General features: G+C 40.1%; 1 protein-coding gene across 1 annotated transcript in view; it reads left to right on the top strand.

Moving 5' to 3' along the window:
* Positions 1–15,287: 15,287 nt before the first annotated feature.
* The window catches only part of LOC120613099 (NUT family member 2G-like), a 30,968-nt gene continuing 26,873 nt past the window's right edge, over positions 15,288–19,382 (top strand). Inside the window, exon 1 of the mRNA XM_039875723.1 lies at positions 15,288–15,352. Within this exon, the coding sequence (XP_039731657.1) occupies positions 15,288–15,352 (65 nt within the window). The remainder of the gene's footprint in view (positions 15,353–19,382) is intronic.

A 19,382-nucleotide genomic window follows, 5' to 3' on the forward strand; every position in this document is an offset into this window, starting at 1 on the left:
AAGAATGAAATCTTGTCATCTGCAACCACAGGAATGGACCTAGAGGGTATTGTGCTGAGTGGAATAAGTCAGACAGAGAAAAACAAATAACATATGATTTCACTTATGTGTGGAATCTAAAGAACAAAATAAAGAAAACAAAAACAAACTTATAGATACAGAGAATATTTTGAGGGTTTCCAGATGGGAGGGGAGGGGATTAAGAAGTACAAATTGGCAGTTACAAAACAGTCATGGGGGTGTAAAGTATAGCATAAGGAATATAGTCAATAATATTGTAATAGCTGTGTACGATGTCAGATGGATACTAGATTTATCAAAGTGATCTCTTTGTAAGTTATATTAATGTATAATCACTGTTGTACACCTGAAACTAATATAATATTGCATGCCAACTATATTTGATAAATAAAAAAGTACTTTAAAAAAGGATAATGGGTATACCAGAAAGAAGAGAGGGAGATGGGAACAGAGAGCCTATTCAAACAAATAGTTGACAACAACTCCCCAACCCTATGAAAGAACTGGAACCCCGAATCCAAGTAGCAAACAGAACACCTAATTATCTCAATCCAAAAAGGCCTTCTCCAAGGCACATTATTTTAAAACTGGCAAAAATTAATGACCAAGAATTCTCAAGGCAGACAGGGAAGAGAAAACAGTAACCTACAAAGGAAAACCAATTAGATTATCATTGGATTTTTAAGCAGAAACTACCAGCTAGAAGGGAGTGGAATCAAAAATTCAAACTATTGAAAGAGAGAAATTACCAGCCAAGAATAATATGTCCAACAAATTCTCCTTTCAATATAAAGGAGAAATAAAGACCTTTTCAGACATACAGAAGATAAGGGAATTTTCTACTACAAGGCCTGCATTACAGGAAATACTGAAGGAGGTTACTGTAACTGACACGAGAAGACAAAAAGATACAAAACTATGAGTAAGATGACTAACAGACAGAAACAGGAACTGCAACTCTTATTCAGAATAGGGTATTATAAACTTAAATATTACATAATGGTGAGGAGGTATAAACATTTTAAAAAGATAAGAAGATCTAACTGTGAAATGAACTCACAGCTCAAATAGGGATAATGTATGACAACAAGAAATAAAGAGAGGGTATAAAGGTATGAATTTGCAAGGGGGAGTGGTGATAGGATGATTCAGAAGAAAACTTTCTTGTACATAAACCTAATGGTAACCACACACACACACACACACACACACACACACATGCACAGAAATCCAGAACTGAGACACATAACATTAAAAAAGGAAATAGAGGGAAAAAATCATAAAATACCACCAAACTAAAACAGACAGAAACACAGGGAAAAGAAACAATGAGACACCAAACTACCAGAAAACAAAAGATAAAATAGCTATAGGAAAACCTCATATTTCAATAACCACCCTAAATGTAAATGGCCTGAGTTCACCAATAAAAAGGCACGGAGCAGCAGATTGGATCAAAAAATAAAACCCAACCATATGCTGCCTTCAAGAGACACATCTCAGCTGCAAGGACAAATAGACTCAAAGTGAAAGGGTGGAAAACAATACTCCAAGCAAATGGCATCCAGAGAAAAGTGGATGTAGCTGTACTTATGTCTGATGAAATAGAGACGTCAAGATAAGAAAGGTAACAAGAGACAAAGAAGGACACTTCATAATGATAAAGGGGACAATACATCAAGAAAACATAACACTTATCAATATGTATACTCTCAATCAGGGAGCACCAGAATATACAAAGCAACTTCTAACAGAACTAAAGGGAGAAACTGACAAAAATATAATTATAGTAGGAGACCTAATACCCCATTGACAAGTATGGCTAGATCGTCCAAACAGAAAATCAATAAGGAAATATCAATCTTAAATGCCATGTTAGACCAATTGGACATAATCATCCTTTATAAAACTTTTCATCCAAACACCAGTTTATACATTCTTTTCTAGTGCACATAGAACATTCTCAAGGATAGACCATATGCTGGGACACAAAACTAGCCTCAAAAAATTTAAGGAGGTTGAAATCCTACTAAGCATATCATCTGACCACTATGCATTGGAACTGGAGATCAACTGTTAAAAGAAAGCAAGAAATGCCACAAATATGTGGAGATTAAACAACATGCTACTAAAGAAAGACTGGGTCAAAGAAGAAATAGAAGGAGAGATCGAGAGATATACAGAAGCAAAAGAGAATGAAAATACAACATATCAAAATTTTGAGTATACAGCAAAGTGGTAATAAGAAGAATGTTTATATCATTATGGGCCTATCTCAAGAAACAAGAAAAATCCCAAATATATGACCTAACATTGCAATTCAAAGAACCAGAAAAAAATAAAGCCCAAAGTCAGCAGAAGGAAGAGAATAATAAAAATTAGAGCAGAGTTAAATAAGAACAAAAATACAATAGAAAAAAATTAATGCAACAAAGAACTGGTTCTTTGAAAAGATCAATAAAATTGACAAAACTCTGGCTAGACTCACTAAGGAAGAAAGAGAAAAGACACAAATAAATCAGAAATTAAAGAGAAGTTACGACAGATGCCACAGAAATACAAAGTATTGTAGAAGGATACTATGAAAGACTATATGCCACCACATTCGATAACCTATAAGAAATGGATAAGTTCTTAGAAATATACAGCCTTCCCAGACTGAATCATGAAGAACTGGAAAATCTAAATAGACTGATCAACAGTAAGGAAATTGAAGCAATCATCAAAAACCTCCAAAAAACTAAAAGTCCAAGACAAGAACGCTTCACTAGTGAATTCCACCAAATATTCAAAGATGATTTAATATCTACTTTTCTCAAACTCTTCCAAAAATATTGAAGAAAAGTCATTTTATGAGGCCAGCATTACCTGATACCAAAACCTGGTAAGGATAAGACACAAAAAAAGAAAACTACAGAGCAACATCTCTGATGAATACAGATGCAAAAATCCTAAACAAAACTAGCAAATCAAATACAATAATACATTAAAAAAATTATACATCATGATCAAATGGGGTTCATTCCACAGGCACAAGGATGGTACAAATATGAAAATCGATCAATATGATACACCAAATAAACAAAATAAAGGATATAAATCATGTGATCATATCAATAGACAGATGTAGAAAAAGTATTTGACAGGATACTGCATCTATTAATGATTAAAATACTTAATTTTAATAAAATAGATATAGAAGGGAAGTACCTCAACATAATAAAGGCCATATATGACAAATGCTCAGCTAATATCACACTTAATGGTAAAAAACTAAAAGCTTTCCCTCTAAGATCAGGAACAAGACAAGGTTGTCTGCTCTCACCATTCTTATTTATATAGTATTGGAAGTCCCAGCTAGAGCAATCAGGCAAGAGAAAGAGATAAAAGGCATCCAAATTGAGAATGAAGTCAAATTGTCACTTTTTTGCAGATGATATTATTATATAGACAACCCTAAAGGCTCCACCAAAAAACTATTAACTATTGCAAACCATAAATAAATACAGTAAAGTTGCAGGATACAAAATTAATGCATGAAAATCCATTACGTTCTTATACATTAATAATGAAATTTCAGAGGAAGAAATGAAAAAAAAAACAATTCTTTTTGTAATTGCAACAAAACAATAAATACTTAGAAATAAACTTAACAAAGCTTATGAAGTACCTAGACATTGAAAACTATAAGACATTATTAAAAGAAATTGAAAAAGACACTAAAAAAATGTAAAGATATTCCATGTTCATGGATTGGTAGAATCAATATAGTTAAAATGGCCATAATATCCAAAGCAATACACAGATTTAATACAATCCCCATATCAAAATCTCAACAGCATTTTTCAAAGAAATAGAATTAAAAATCATCAGATTTGTATACAATCACAAAAGACCCCAAATAGCCAAAGCAATTCTGAGAAGAAAAAAAAAAGGCTGGAGATATCATAGTGCCTGACTTCAAATTATACTATAAAGTGATAATAATCAAAATTGCATGGTATTAGTAGAATAATAGACACACAGACCAATGGAACAGAATTGAGGGATTGAAAAATTAACCCCAGTATATATGGGCAAATAATTTTTGGCAAAGGAACCAAAAGCATAAAATGGAGAGAAAAAGAAAAAGCTCCCCCAATAAATGGAGCTGGGAAAATTGGAAAGCCACATGCAAAAGAATGAAACTAGGCTGCTACGTGTCACCAAACACCAAAATTAACTCAAAACAGATCAAAGACCTAAATTTAAGACCGAAAACAATAAACTGCATAGAAAAACATAGGTGCTAAACACATGGACCTTGGATTTTATAAATCTGACCTCAAGGCAAAGAAAGTAAAAACAAAAATAAATGGGACATTATCAAACTAAATAGTTTCTGCACAGCAAAAGAAACAATCAACGAAATAAAGAGGCAAGCTACTGAAGGGAAGGAGATATTTGGAAGCAACACCTCCCATAAGAGACTAATATCGAAAATATATAAAGAACTCATACAAGTCAATAACAACAAAAAATCAAATAACTCATTTAAAAAATAGGCAGAGGAACTAAACAGATACTTCTTCCAAGACATACAAGTGGCCAACAGACATATGAAAAGATGCACAACTTCACTAGCTAATAGGGAACTGCAAATTAAAACCACAAGATACCACCTCACACCTGTTAGAATGGCTATCATCAACAAGACAAGGAATAACAAGTGCTGGAAAGGTGGGGAAAAAGGAACCTTCAGAAACTGCTGGTGGGAATGTAAAGTGTTATAGCCGCTATGGAAAACAGTATGGAAGTTCCTCAAAAAACTAAGAATAAAATTATCATATGATCCAGCAATCCTTCCTCTAGGTTTTTACCCAAAAAACCTGAAAACATTTATCCACAAAGACATATGCACCCCGATGTCCATAGCAGCATTATTCACAGTGGCCAAGATATGGAAACAACCAAAGTGTCCTTCAACGGGTGATGTCTGTGAAAGATAAAGAGAGGTCACGATTTGGAAGAGGAAGCCCTCAAATCAGTGTAAACTGAACAGCTGAGAAAGAAATGAGGGAGGAAGCAGGATTTGGAAGGGAGATCTGTTGAAATTTTAGCCAGCCTAATAGGGAACTCTACAGCAAAAAAAAAAAGCCCATTAGAGGACCCCTGCACTTGCTGAAATGGTCACACCCTAGCAAGCCTGCCATGCTTATTCTAAACTAGCTGGGGACTGTCTGAGAAATCGTGACCTCAGTTCTAAAGCCGAAGCCAATCCTGAAGGCACTGTAACTGGAGGATCTCAAGTAACTGCACTTCTCAAAGCTGAACAGCAAGTTTTTTCCTAAAGGCAGCTCTGAGCAGTACACTTCTATGAGCTCAACTGTTTAAAGGAAAAATAACAACATAATGGTGGTGGGGGTTTAGCATATAAAGAAGTAAGATACGTGACAACAAGAGCACAGAGTGTGGGAAGGTGGTAATTGGAAGTACACTGTACATTGCCCACAATGTAGAATATTTTAAAGGTAGACAATGATAAGTTACAGATGTATAGTGTACTCTTCCAGAGCATGTTCCTAAATGTTTTGGTTTCAGGACTCCTTTAGACTCTTAAAAATGATTGAAGACACTCAGGAATTTCTGTTAAATACTTACCGTATTACAAATTAAAACAGAAAAAATTTAAATACTTATTTTACTTTAAGTAACAATAATAAGCCTATTACATGTTAAGATAAATAACATTAAAAAGTATTTTTAAAAACAAAAAATGGGGAAAACAGTGACATCGTTTAACATTTTTGCAAATCTCTTTAATGTCTGACTTAATAGTAGACAAGTAGATTCTCATATCTGTTTCTTCATTCAGTCTGTGGTGATACACATTTTTGGTTGAAGTATATGAAGAAAATCCAGCCTCATCTCAATACATAGTTGGAACGGGGGGTATGTTTTAATGGTCCTTTTAGATAACTAGGGATATTCTGCTTCGATGCCACACCAAAATTCAACAACTGGTAGTTTCTTAAAGATTAGTTGTAATGTGGAATCTGAATCCCTATCAGTAAATTCTAATATCATTACATTAAAATCCATTAGGCTATTTTTGCACATTGAATAGATCTCTTAGCCATTCATGAGTTTGTCACATCATTCATTGGACACTGGAAAACACTGGTTCCAAAGCCTCCGCTCTTAATAATTTCTCTGAAATCTAAAACAGGGGCAATGCTAATAATGTGCCTTCTAGTGTTATGGTGTTAAGTGTAAAAAGGGGGAAATGAGAGAAATACTGCGGAATCTCTTTGTGACTAGTAAAATGCTGGACAAGTATTACTAATAACACTTTACAAAAGCAACAAAATGTTGAGGGGGAAAGGATTCATTTACTTTGTTGATGAGAGAACAGACTGGCTGATTCCAGCAGGTCCATGTAAGATAAACTGGCATTTGCAGTAAAAGACCACTCAGTTAAGCAGAAAAGGCATAGAGCCAACACAGTGCCATCCTGAGCATCTTTCCAGAGCTCACTGCTAGGATGATAATTTAAATTAAAACATTGTTTTCCCCCAAAGAATATCTTTTATATTGTTAAGAATTAATATTCTCATGAAGATGGGGCTTCCAACATGGGGGAATTAGAAGCTCAGTAAAACCTTCCCTTCCCCCGCCCCCCAAAAAAGAACAATAAAGTGGGACAAATTTGTCAAAAAATAACCATTTCAGGACCCCCAAAATTGACAAAATTTACAACAAACTTAGAAATGTATATTCATGAAAAACTACTGAACAATGGTTGTTTGTGGCCTTATTACTAGGATTGTTCCCATTCCCTAACCCCGGCTGGGTCAGTTTGATAGTTCTACAAGGGTGGGACAAGCCCTGAAAACCAAAAATATTCACTGCTAGAGACTTTATTTGGAGCACAGTGCAAAAAACCTATACCCAAAAGTGTTGTCAGGAAAAGTACCAATGTAGGTAGCAAACTAATGGGAAACACCAGTGACTCAGCTACCCTGGGGTTGCAGTCCTGGCTGGGGAAAGCAAGACACAAGCAGACGAGCCAGAAATTTAACAAGGAGATCTTGAAAATGAGAGACACAGAGAACCTTAATAAGCTCTCCATACACCCCAGGTTACTGGAAGGCTGCACACAGGTGTAGGGGAGACTGAGAGGACTCAAGTTATTCACACATGTCTGGGTGACCCTAAGACAGTCCACACATATAGAGGAGACATGAGAGGGCCCGACAGAAATAAAGTTTAAGGGCATTTGAAAACTGGCTGAACTTTGAATATATTTCCCAAACTACACATAGATCTATCAGCAAAGAGTAGGAACCTTACTGGCTCAAGGTGTTTGGACAGAACCTCTGACCAATCTTTGGCTGAAAACTAAGATATGCTGAAGCAGAGGTGAATTGGAGGAGCCAGGAATTTTTTTAAAAATGTGAGCACAGACATCAGTGCCTCACATTGTAAGGGAAAAAAAGGCACCAGAATTAGTCCAGACAAGTTTACATAACAAATAAATGAAAACAGCAGCAACAGCAACAACTCTTAGGAGTAAAAATCAGAATCCAGAGTCCTTATAATATGTTGTCTAACATACCAACTTTTAAATTAAAAAATTACACTACATGTAAAAAAACAGCGTGACTCATCCTTAGGAAAAAAAGCAGTCAATAGAAACTATCTTTGAGTAATCTCAGACAAAGTTGTAGAAAAAAATCCCCCATGATTTTAAACATATATATTACAAAGAAATAAAAGAAACACCATTTGAATAAAGGGAGTCAAATACATGGTGATGCAAGAAAATTTAACTCTGGGCGGTGAACACACAATGCAATATACCTACATGTGTTACTAAATTGTATTCTTGAAACCTATATAATTTTGTTAACCAAGGTCACCTCAATAAATTTAATTTAAAAAGGGAAAATAACAATATTTGACTATATATCATCGGTCTTGGGCATTTTATTTTTATATGTGTTAGAATTACAAACAAATCCTAAGCTTTTAGTAGGTTTGTTTCTCGTAGCAGTAGCAGTATGGTGAAGCAATTCTGAAACTATTTTGTATGCATTATAGGATTGAGCAAATATCTATGTTGTTGGGAGCCAGACTGGTAACTTCACTTTTCTCTCCTAATAGTAGCATCTGCCATAATCATAGTACACTTACTAAAGTTAATATTAACATTGTGACCACACTATTAGGAACTGTACACTGCATTCAGATTTTCCACTATTTCTATTTTCTGATCGAGAATCCAACCTAGGACCCCACATTGCATTTAGCCATATCTCTTTAGACTCTTCCAATCTGACAGTTTCTCAGTCTTTCTTTGTCTTTCACGACCATGACACTTGAAGAGAGCTGGTCAGGTATTTTATTGAATGCCCCTCAATGTGAGATTGTCTGATGTTTTCTATTACTGGATTTGATTTATGGACATTTTGGAAGAATACCACAGAAGTGAAATGTCCTAATTGTATCTCATCCAGGGGTACATGATGCCAACAGGGCTTATTCCTGGTGATGGTAACCTTGATCACTTCATAAAGGTGATGTCTGCCCAGCTTCTCCACCATAAGCTTAATCATTTTTCACTTTACAGACCCTACTTGTTATAACTAATTGATTAGTCTAGCCCACACTCCTATTGTCGAGAATTAAGCTCTATATCCTGGAGAGAGAGTAGACTTTGACACTAGAAGAGAAACACAGGGCAGTGCTTCTTACATCCCCCACTACCCCAAAAAAGAAAGTGGTGTGGTGTTTCTTGGTTCCCAAACTAGCAAATGATAGCCCAGATAGGTGCATTCCTCCCTGGAGATAGCTTAAGTCCTGCTGACAACTTCAGGTGAGCCCAGCAGCAGCAGCAGGTGGGACTGATTAGGACTCCTGCTAACAGTAAGTGGTGAAGAGAATTGCTCTCTTTTCTTACAGGATTGACACTCTTCTCACTTAGAGACAGCCGGCAGGTAGGTGGCACCAGCCAGGAGGATCCTGACACAGAAATACCTGTCCTGGGAAGTGCTTTTTATCCCCACAGACCCAAGACTCTCCACCTAGATGCAAGACACCTGGCAGCCCAGTGGTACCAGAAATGGCATCACCCCCTAAAATGCCCAGCCCAGGAAGATTTCTGTCCCCTACTGACAGATATCAGGTGGTCAGCAGGTACTGGGAAGGTGGATCCTGACATATCAGTGGTTCAACTTGTGAAGTTTTTCCTCCCTTTTAGGCTAGAGCATCTATTTCCCTACCTAGAAACAAACAAACAAACAAAAAGCCTATTTGGGGGATATTCCTAATGCACACCCCAGCAAGAGCAGGGGAAAGTATGAGCAACAGCATTACGAAATAAGCTAAGCAGACCCAACTAGCATTGCAAGAGCTCTGAAAATTAAATGGTCATTAGAACAAATAGCCCACAGAAGTAGGACTAGATCTGGGTGCTAAACCTAAAAACAGAGTGATTTCTTGCTAAAATGAAAGATTTACATAGGACCCAGAGTTTCTTAACAGTTAATGTTCAAGATACAATAGAAGATTAATTATCATACCAAGAACCAGGAAAAAACAACTTAATCTAGAAAAGAATCGACTGACACCAACACTGAGATGACAATGACATTGGAATTATCTGACAGAGATACTAAAGCAGCCATCATTAAATGCTTAAAGCAATTATAAGTTATCTCGAAACAAATGAAAAAGTACAAAATCTTTTTTTTAAAAAGCAGAAGTTATACCAAAAAAAAAAAAATCAAGTGTAAATTATAGAACTAAAAAGTAGAAAAGATTTAAAAACTTATTGGATAAGCTTGGTGATAGAGTTGCTATGACAGAAAATGTAACCTGAGAATTTGAGGACAGATCAACAGAACTTAGCAAACAACACAGAGTAAATACTGGCATGGGTATAGGAGAAGGGAATCTCTGGATCTGGAACAAAAGAGCTAACCGTTGTATCATCAGAGTCCCAGATAGGCAGTGGGACTGAAAAATATTTGAAGAAATAATGGCTGAAAACTTCTCATATTTGGCAAAAGACATACAGGTGCATTTCAAGAAGCCAAGGGAATACCAAATAAACTAAATGCTAATTAATCCACACTAAGACATCTTAACTAAAATTATGAAGACTAAAGACAAAGAAAAATCTTAAAAGCAGCCAGAGAGAAATGACTCATTATTTACCCATGGGGGGAAGAAACAATTCAAATTACAGCAGATATCTCAAATGAAATCATGGAGATTACAGAAAGTAGAACATTTTGCTTCAAGTGCTAAAAGAAAAAAAACTGTCAGCTTCAGATTGTTTATCTAGCAAAACTACCCCTTCAGGAATGAGGGTGCAATGAACGTGTTCTCAAATGAAAGAGAACTAAGAATTTGTTGCTAGCAGACCAACGATGGCTAAAAAAATTCTTCAAATGGAAGAAAATGGTAAAAAAAAAAAAGAAAGAAAGAAAGAAATATTGGGGCATGGGGAAGAAGAAATTAAAAGAGAACAACTATGAGTACATACAATATACTTATGCTACCCACAAGTTTTTAAAAACGCATGAGATGACTGAAGCAAAATTATACCATCTGATACTCTAAAACAGTGGTCCCCAACCTTTTAGTCATGAGAGACCAGCACTCCTATGAGAATGTAATGCCTGATGAACTGAGGTGGAGCTGACATGGTGATGGTAGCACTGGGGACCTGTGAATACAGATTAAGCTTCGCTTGCTCTCCTGCCACTCACCTTCTGCTGTGTCACCTAGTTCCTAACAGGCCATAGAAAGGGGTGGAGGACACCTGCTCTAAACAATGATATTTAAAAGTGTGAAAGGTAAAGGGCCCTAAATGAAAGTAATATTTTCATACTTCTAAATGGTAACATATTGATAGACTATGATAAAGCACATATGTATACTGTAATAACTAGAGCAAATGTTAAGAAAATATACAAAGAGATACAATAAAAAAGCACTAAGAATCAATCCAAATGAACTCTTAAACATCAAATAATGCACAGAAAAGAAGAAACAGAAAAATAAGACCTAGAGGATAGAAATGTAAATAAGAAAGTAACATCAGTAATTAATTTAAAAGTTCTAATTACACCGATCAAAAGACAGAATTGTGAGGATGGATAAAAAAACATAACCCAACAACATTCTGTGTATCAAATTAAGTGGCATAAGTAGATTGAAAGTAAATGGGTAGAAGAAGATATACCATGCAATGGTTAATTTTTAAAAGTAGGAGTTTCTATATTAATATCAGGTAGACTTCAGGGCAAAGAAATTTACTAAAGAAAAAAGGAGACATTACAAAATAATACAGGAATCAATCCACCAGGAGGATACGACAATCTTAAATGTGTACAAAGCAAATAACGAAATGCATGAAGCAAAAACTGTCCGAGCTGAAAGAGAAGTTGAGAAAATTCATTGTTATTATTGACGATTATTGTTACTGCCCCATCTATTTTACTTGAACAAAAATCAACAAGGATTTAGTAGACCTGAACACGATAGTCAAACACCAGGATCTAATATATAAAGATCACTCCGCCTAAAAACAGCAGAACATATGTTTATTTTTCAGGCACCCAGGATATATATACACACTCACCAAGACAGTCCATATCCCAGGCCATAAAACATGCCTCAATAAATTTAGAAGAAGTGCAATCATACAGAGTATATTCCTTAACCACAATGGAATCAAACAACATAAATAACAGAGACAACCAGAGAACCTCAAAAGACTGAAATTTAGCAACACAGTACTAGATCACGGGTCAAACAGGAAGTTGTTTCAAAGGAAATAATTAAAAAATACGTAGCACCTAATGAAAATGAAAATACAACATATCAAACTTATGGGAAGCAACTGAAGCCATGATGAGAGGGATATTTATAGCACTAAATGCTCATATTATACATAAAGAAATGTTTCAAACCAGTAGCCTAAATTCATACCTCAAAAACTTAAATGGGGCAAAATAAACCCAAAGAAGCAGATGGATGAAAATAATAAGATTAATGCAGAAATCAATGTCTCATACAAAAAAAAATACATAAATCAATGAAACAAAAAGTTAGTTTTTCAAAAAGTAAAATAAAATAATTAACCTATTGTAATTAAGAAAAGATACAAATCGTCAGCGTCAGGAATGAAACCGATCATCACCACAGATCCTGCAGCCATTAAAAGGGTACTAAGGGAGTACTGTGGACTATTTTACTACACTCATAAATTCTGTATTTTAGAAGAAATGGACCAATTACTCAAAACCCACATTCCAAAACTCTAGGAAAAAAAAGATTATCTGAATAGTTGCATAACCATTAAAGAAACTGAATTCATAATTTGTTTCCAAAAAAGAATTATCTAGGTTTCACTGAAGTATTCTACCAAACATTTGAGGAAGGATTAATACCAATTTTACAATCTACCAGAAAAATAAAAGAGGGAAAATTTTCTAATTTGTTTTATGAAGCCAATACTACTCTGATACCAAAGCAGAGGGTGCAAAATTGTAAAACTGTAGTCCAATATCTCTCATGTAGATGCAAAAATATTTTTTAAAATGTTATCAGATTAAATCTAACCATGATTTTTAAAAATTATACAAGCTCCACCTTAGAGATATTGTGGGTTTCGTTCCAGACCACCGCAATAAAGTGAACATCACAATAAAGTGAGTCACACAAATATTTTGGTTTTCCAGTGCATATAAAAGTTATGTTTATACCAAACTGTAGTCTAATAAGTATGCAATAGCATCTAAAAAAAATGTACATACCTTAGTTACAATGTAATGTATTGGCTAAAAATTGTTAACCATCATCTGAATCTTCGGTGAGTCATAATCTTTTGGCTGGTAGAGAGTTTTACCTTCAATTTGTAAAAAACACAATATGTGCCAAGTGCTATAAAGCAAGTTGCAATTTAACGAGGTATGCCTAGACCTCATGACCAAGCAGAATTTATTCCATGCATGCAAGGTTGGTTCAATATTAGGATCTCAGCAATGAATAGGAATGAACTATTGATAAAAACAACCTTGAAGAATTTCCAGAAATTTATGCTGACTGAAAAAAGCCAATCCCAGAAGGTAACATACTGTATAACATTCTTGAAGTGACGAAATTACGAAGAAAAAATTAGTGGTAACCATGAGATGAGGTTAATGGGCCAGGAGAGAGAGGTTGTGATTTTAAAAGGGAAACATGGGGGATCTTTGTGGTAATGAAACTGTGTCTTCACTCTTGTGGTGGATACATGAATACACATGTGGAAAAGACTGCATGAGATACACACATGTACACACAAATTTGCATATGTAAAACTAGGAAACCTGAATAAGATGGATGGACAGTATGAATGTGATTATCCTTGTCAGATTCTCATACCACAGCTTTGCAAGATGTTGCCACTGGAGAAAACTGAAGGGTACACATGACCTCTATGTATTATTTCTTACAACTGTATGTGAATGCGTAATTATCTCAAAATAAAAAATTTAATAAAGAAAAGGAAACATCTGAGATAAAAAAAATAGGTAAATTTTAAGCTATAAAAACATTGTAGAGACTTCTAGTCTAACCTGGATGTCCCAAATCCCAGCAGGGATAGAGTAGAATTTCTCCTTAGATCCTATATGTACTGTTCTGAGATAAGTAGGTATCTCTTTGATCTCACATTTCATAACCTTGTAAAGATCTCTAATTTTCTTGCCTGGAATCATTGGATATTCTTTCCTACTTCCTCCATTAAGATAATTTTAAATATGATGGTCTGCATCTTACAACTCCATTTCTAGGCAGGCCCTTCTTTTTCAGAAATACAGGAAACTATTGCAGTGGCTTAAACATATCAGAGTTTATTCTACTCACCTAACGAGAAATCCAGGGTTGGAGAGACAGCAACTCAATTACATAATGAAGGACCCTGTGGGCCCCAGGTCTGGCTGTGATCCAGGCTGGCGGCAAGGGATAAGGCTCTGGATTTAGAATGTTACATTAATATAGTAGGGTGCCTGCACCTAACATATGTATGATTCAGCTTATTGTATCATGCATGTGTGGCAGAATACCACCATTGTTCTCTGACATATATAAAGCCCATGTGGTCCCCTAGCGCAGAAATGCGTGCTCCTGGCAATAAAGCTGGTGCCTGCCATTTCATTCTCATGTCAGCTCCTCCTGCATTCTTTCAACTGGGTGTCTCACCACCGAAACTTTCCCTTCTTGATCAACTCGGCGCTGACACATAGCATAACCGGTAGGATGAGGCGAATACAGCCACCAGCACTCTGGATGGTCCCCAGGTAGAGGTTACCCGGGTAGAGGACATATGCGCCCCACCCTGCCCCGCCTCCCAGTGTATCCTGCGGCTGTGTATCTTGCTATGTGAACACCCCGAGGACTGGGATGGAGTGAAGCCACGTCCGGAAAGCTCTGGAGATGCTGGAGCCGAATGTCCTGACCACTCACCGGGAGGCAGCTGGTCGGGTGGCCTGGATGTTTCCGGCAGTGCTGAGGCAGGCCAGCCGGGAGGTTCAGGACCAGGCTCAGTGGGTGCAACAATTGCAACATCAGGAAGAAGCGCTGGAAAGGTGGCTGGCAGCAGCAGAATGCATGCTGCAGGACCCTGATGGGTTGCTGCCATCGTCCTGGTCTGGGAGCCCACCGGTGATACCACGGCAGGTGCGGCCGGTGATACGGCAGCAGGTTGAAGTGGAACAGCCATTGGCTGGGAGGGGAGTGATCTTGCAGCGCCCTGCCCCAGCCTCAAAAGCATACTAATTTGATCCAGTACACCCCCAATGAACTCCAGGACCTGAGGAAACAGGTACGGCAGAGAGCCGGGGAGACAGTTCCGGGGTGGCTGCTGCAGCTGTGGGATGATGGGGCCAAAGGGACTGAATTATCTCTGGAAGAGATGGCTCAGCTGGTCCCCATAACAGTGATACCATCCCTCAGAGCCTTAAAAATGTGGGTCATACGGCACAGGGTGCAGGTAATCACTCCCTCATTAACTGGCTCATGTCCGCTGCACAATGTGAGCCTACCGTGGGGAGCTGCCAGAGACAGTGAGCAGAAGAACCACGTACTTAGATCTGGTCCAGATAATTCAGGAAATGGGCATACGACAGATGATGTTTCATGCTCAGTACACTAGCCCTGATGAGAAGAAATTTACAACCCATATGAAGAACTTGATCTTGATCTCTGGCCTGGCCAGTACTTTTGGCACCATGGCAGCACTGCTGGCCCCTTACGTGGATAGGCGGATCCATGAGGTAACATCTGCCACAGCTAGGTTGGGGGATGTGGAAGTGAACTGCAAAGAGCGTTCTACCCCAGTGCGGGCTGCAACCCCCACTGCATTCCCAAACTGGCCAATGCTCGGATGGAGCCGTGGCTGAAAAGTGGGGTGGCGCAGCACCCAGCCCATTAGCTGTGAAAGTGAGCTGAAGGCAAATGTGGTTTGATCTCCTCGCAGCAGGGGCCGCTGCAGAAAAGATTGAGCGGCAACCTAATGAAGTGCTGCTGGCACTGTAGATTCAGCTGCACCCTGACCAGCAATTCACTCTTATTCCCGGGAAAGCCACAACCCGTGAGGTGCAGCTGGCCGATTATCTCCCTGATTAGGGATTCGGCTGGGAAACCCAGTTGGAGGGGAAGCCGGTTGACCTGAGGCCACGTGTGGAACCGACTATACATTGGTCCCCCTGCAATGTGCAGAGGGTATTAGTGGACACAGTTGCTGACAGCGCCCTGCTTTATGGGAATCCAGACAAGTTGCTCGGGCTCACTGCAACCATAGAAGGAGGTAGAATCGTTTATGTGTGGCAGGTCCCTGTAACACTGGATACTGGAAGATTGCCTCCTCAGACGTACCACGTGTACATATGCCCCATACAGGAGTACATTTTGGCAATTGCTGTTTTGTGAGGCGTGACTGTAAATACCACTGCTGGGGAATGTTGCCTTCATATCTGGGTGGTGAAAACTATTATCCAGGGACATCCACACCATGCCCTGTTGGTGCTACCCGGGTAGTGAACAAAAAACTGTATTGCCTGCCAGGCGGCCATGAGGAAATAGGATGCACCATTCTGAAGCTGGATGAAGCTGGTGTTATTCATCCTACTTGTAGCTTGTACAACTCCCTCGTGTGGCCAGTGAAGAAGCCTGACAGCTCCTGGAGCATGATGGTTGACTATCGGGACCTGAATAAGGTTATGCCACCTCTGCAGGCCACCATACTAAACATCAAGGACATCATGGACCAGTCGTCACATGAACTTGTACAATACCATTATGTGGTAGACCTGACAAACGCCTTTTTCTCTATTGCTATAGCCCCAGAAAGTCAAGAATAGTTTGCCTTTACCTGGGAATGGCAACAGCGGACATTCCTCGACCTTACCCAGGGCTACCTGCACAGCCCTACCTTGTGCCATGTTCTCCTGGTTCAAAATAACCACTCACAGTGCACTTGTATCATTATATTGATGATATAATGCTAACCTCTGATTCTCTTACAGAACTAGAAGCAGTGACGAGAGAAACTCTCACCAAGTGGGGGTGGGCAGTCAATGAGGACAAGGTCCAGGGACCTAGGTTCTCTGTCAAATTCTTGGGAGTTGTCTGCTCGGGTAAGACAAAAGTAATGCCAGAGGCGGCAATTAATAAGATACAGGCATTTTCCCAACCCGAAACTGTGAAGCAGCTCCAAAACTATTTGGGACTGCTGGGGTTTTGGAGAGTGTTCATTGCTCATTTAGCCTCCTTGATGCAACCCCTGCTCCATCTGGTGCAATAGGGTGCCCAGTGGAATTGGACCCCCAAGATAGAAGAGCCCTGTAAGGCTACAAAGCAAGCTGTAGCAGAAACCAAAACTCTAGATCCAGCCCTCCCATTCCTGCTTACAGTGCAAGTGGATGATGCAGGGTTTGGATGGGGCTTGTTGTGGCAGAAGCACGGTTCCTGGAAGGTGCCGACAGGCTTCTGGTTCCAGTTATGGAAAGGCACAGAAGCGCAGTATTCTCTGACAGAGAAGCAACTGGCTGCCATATATGCAGCCCTTCTGGCCAGTGAGGCCATCACTGGCCCTAACCCTGTAACCATGCAGTCGACATACCCCGTGGAGGGGTGGCAACGGTCTTGAGTGAAGACTCCCCGTATGGAAATTGCACAGACAGCTACATAGACCAAGTAGGGGGCGTACCTGGAGCAGCAGTCACAGTTCTCTGTGAGCCCCATGTCAGGTCAACTGCACTCCCTATTGAGACCAGTGCAGTTTCAAGCAGAGATCCTGGTGGAATCTGCTGAGACGGGGAACATACCGAGTCCCTATGTAGAGGGTCAGGCTCCCATCCCTGAGGACACATGGTACACAGACAGCTCATGCCATGGGCAGCCCCTGACGTGGGCTGCTGTGGCGTTACAGCCATCCACAGAAACCTTCTAGTATAAGACTGGTGCTGGCCAATCCAGCCAATGGGGCAGAGCTTTGCGCTACATGGTTGGTCCTCATAAATGAAACTGCAGCAATGCATGTCGGGACTGACAGTTGGGCTGTGTATCAAGGTCTAACTCTGTGATGCCCCGATGGGCTACCCAGGAGTGGTTGATAGGCCACCATCTCCTATCAGGCCGGGGGTTGTGGGAAGACCTGTGGAAGCGGGGTCTTGAGCAGGGGGCCACTATATACCATGTTCCCGGCTGTTACAGGCCCCAAGCAATGATGCAGCGCTGGCACAATTCCACTCTGTCCATGTACCACCAGTTCCGGTGGACATTGGCCCCAGGCTCCACTGAAAACTGGGGCATATAGGGGCCTGTACCATGGAACAGATAGCGGAATGATGGGGGCTATCACTGACCTGGGCACAAGCACAAGTTGCAGTGTCACAATGCCCCTGGTGTGCTGAGCAGCACTGAGACATGGTGGGTAAAGAGTACTCCGGGAGTGGTGCCCCGCAGGGCTAAGCCTCTCCAGGAATGGTAAGTGAACTACATAGGGCCTTTGCCCACAGACCAGGGACACCACTACGTGTTCACAGGTGTGGACACAGCTACTGGTCTAGAGTTTGCATGGCCAGTGGCAACTGCTGATCAGCGCAATACTGTGACCTTGCAGCGACTTATGGCTGGCCTTTATTAATCTCTATAGTGACAGAGGCACTCATTTTACTGGACAGTAGGTGTAGACCTGGGCCCGCACCAATGATGTGCAATGGCAGTTATATGTTCCCTATCACTCACAGGCAGCTGGAATGGTAGAGCAGTTAAACGTCTTGTTGAAGGACAAACTGTGTGCCTTGGGCCGGGGATAGCACCATTGGTACACTAACCTCCCATAGGCTATGCGCCTTCCGAATGAGCAGCCCTGGTGAACGGGGTTGTCTCCCCTTGACAGGGTTGTAGCAGGCTTGCCGCGAGCCATCAAAGTGTGCCCGAGCACTGCTGCTAAACAGCTCTTGCCCTGGGCCTACCAGGGAGCTTTGCTCTTGCTAGTCCCAGAACCTCTGGAAGCAGGTCAACAGGCCACCTGGTCGTGGCCCTGGACTATACAGGTAACACAAGAACTGTGAGTGGCCCTGGTGGAGCCGTGGAGACAGGGCTTATGCAATGGGTTGCAGGTAGAACCCTAAATTTGCATTTGGCCCATGGCCTTGCAACTGTCACTCCCAATGACGGCAGAGGGTTCACTGTTAATGGAGAAGTTTGTCCTTAGCCTCTTGCCTTTTTCTCTCTATACTGTGGTGCCGGTGGAGACCCCCTGGCCTGCTACCATTAGAGAAACTGTCTGCTACCACAGGCCAGGGACAGCTCCTCTCCCAGCCACTATTCTATCTCAAGATGGGCATGTGGCCTGTGTCCTCCAGGAAGGATGAGATTTGCCCCTAATGGTCCCTTTGTCTGCTCTATCCTATCACCCATGCTGACAACAGGGAACAGTGTCATGTCCTCATGTGTTTGCTGCTGTCCACAATGTTTCCCACTGCTGGGTGTGTACTGAACTACCAGTGGAAGTGGCACATTACTTCGGCTATGGCTGAGAATCAGATGTGGCTGTGTACCTGGAACACCACACTTAAATGAAACCAGTGATGGCAGACCAAGGAAGTGCTGCTCTGCTGCGACCATCACAACTCCTCACCCCTCATAGGCTATGCCATGTCCAGTGGGTAGTGATAGCTGGCAGAACATGTGGAACTGTGAGAGCAGGCCTCCTGCTGCATAGAGCAAGTAAGATCTGTACCTAACCATATCATGGGGTGGCTACCCCCTGAGCTGTGTGCTAATACCACCCTTGCTAATATTTCCAAGGTCTAGTG

Source organism: Pteropus medius, unplaced genomic scaffold (genome assembly GCF_902729225.1).
Source record: "Pteropus medius unplaced genomic scaffold, Ma_sr-lr_union100, whole genome shotgun sequence".
Taxonomy (NCBI): domain Eukaryota; kingdom Metazoa; phylum Chordata; class Mammalia; order Chiroptera; family Pteropodidae; genus Pteropus; species Pteropus medius.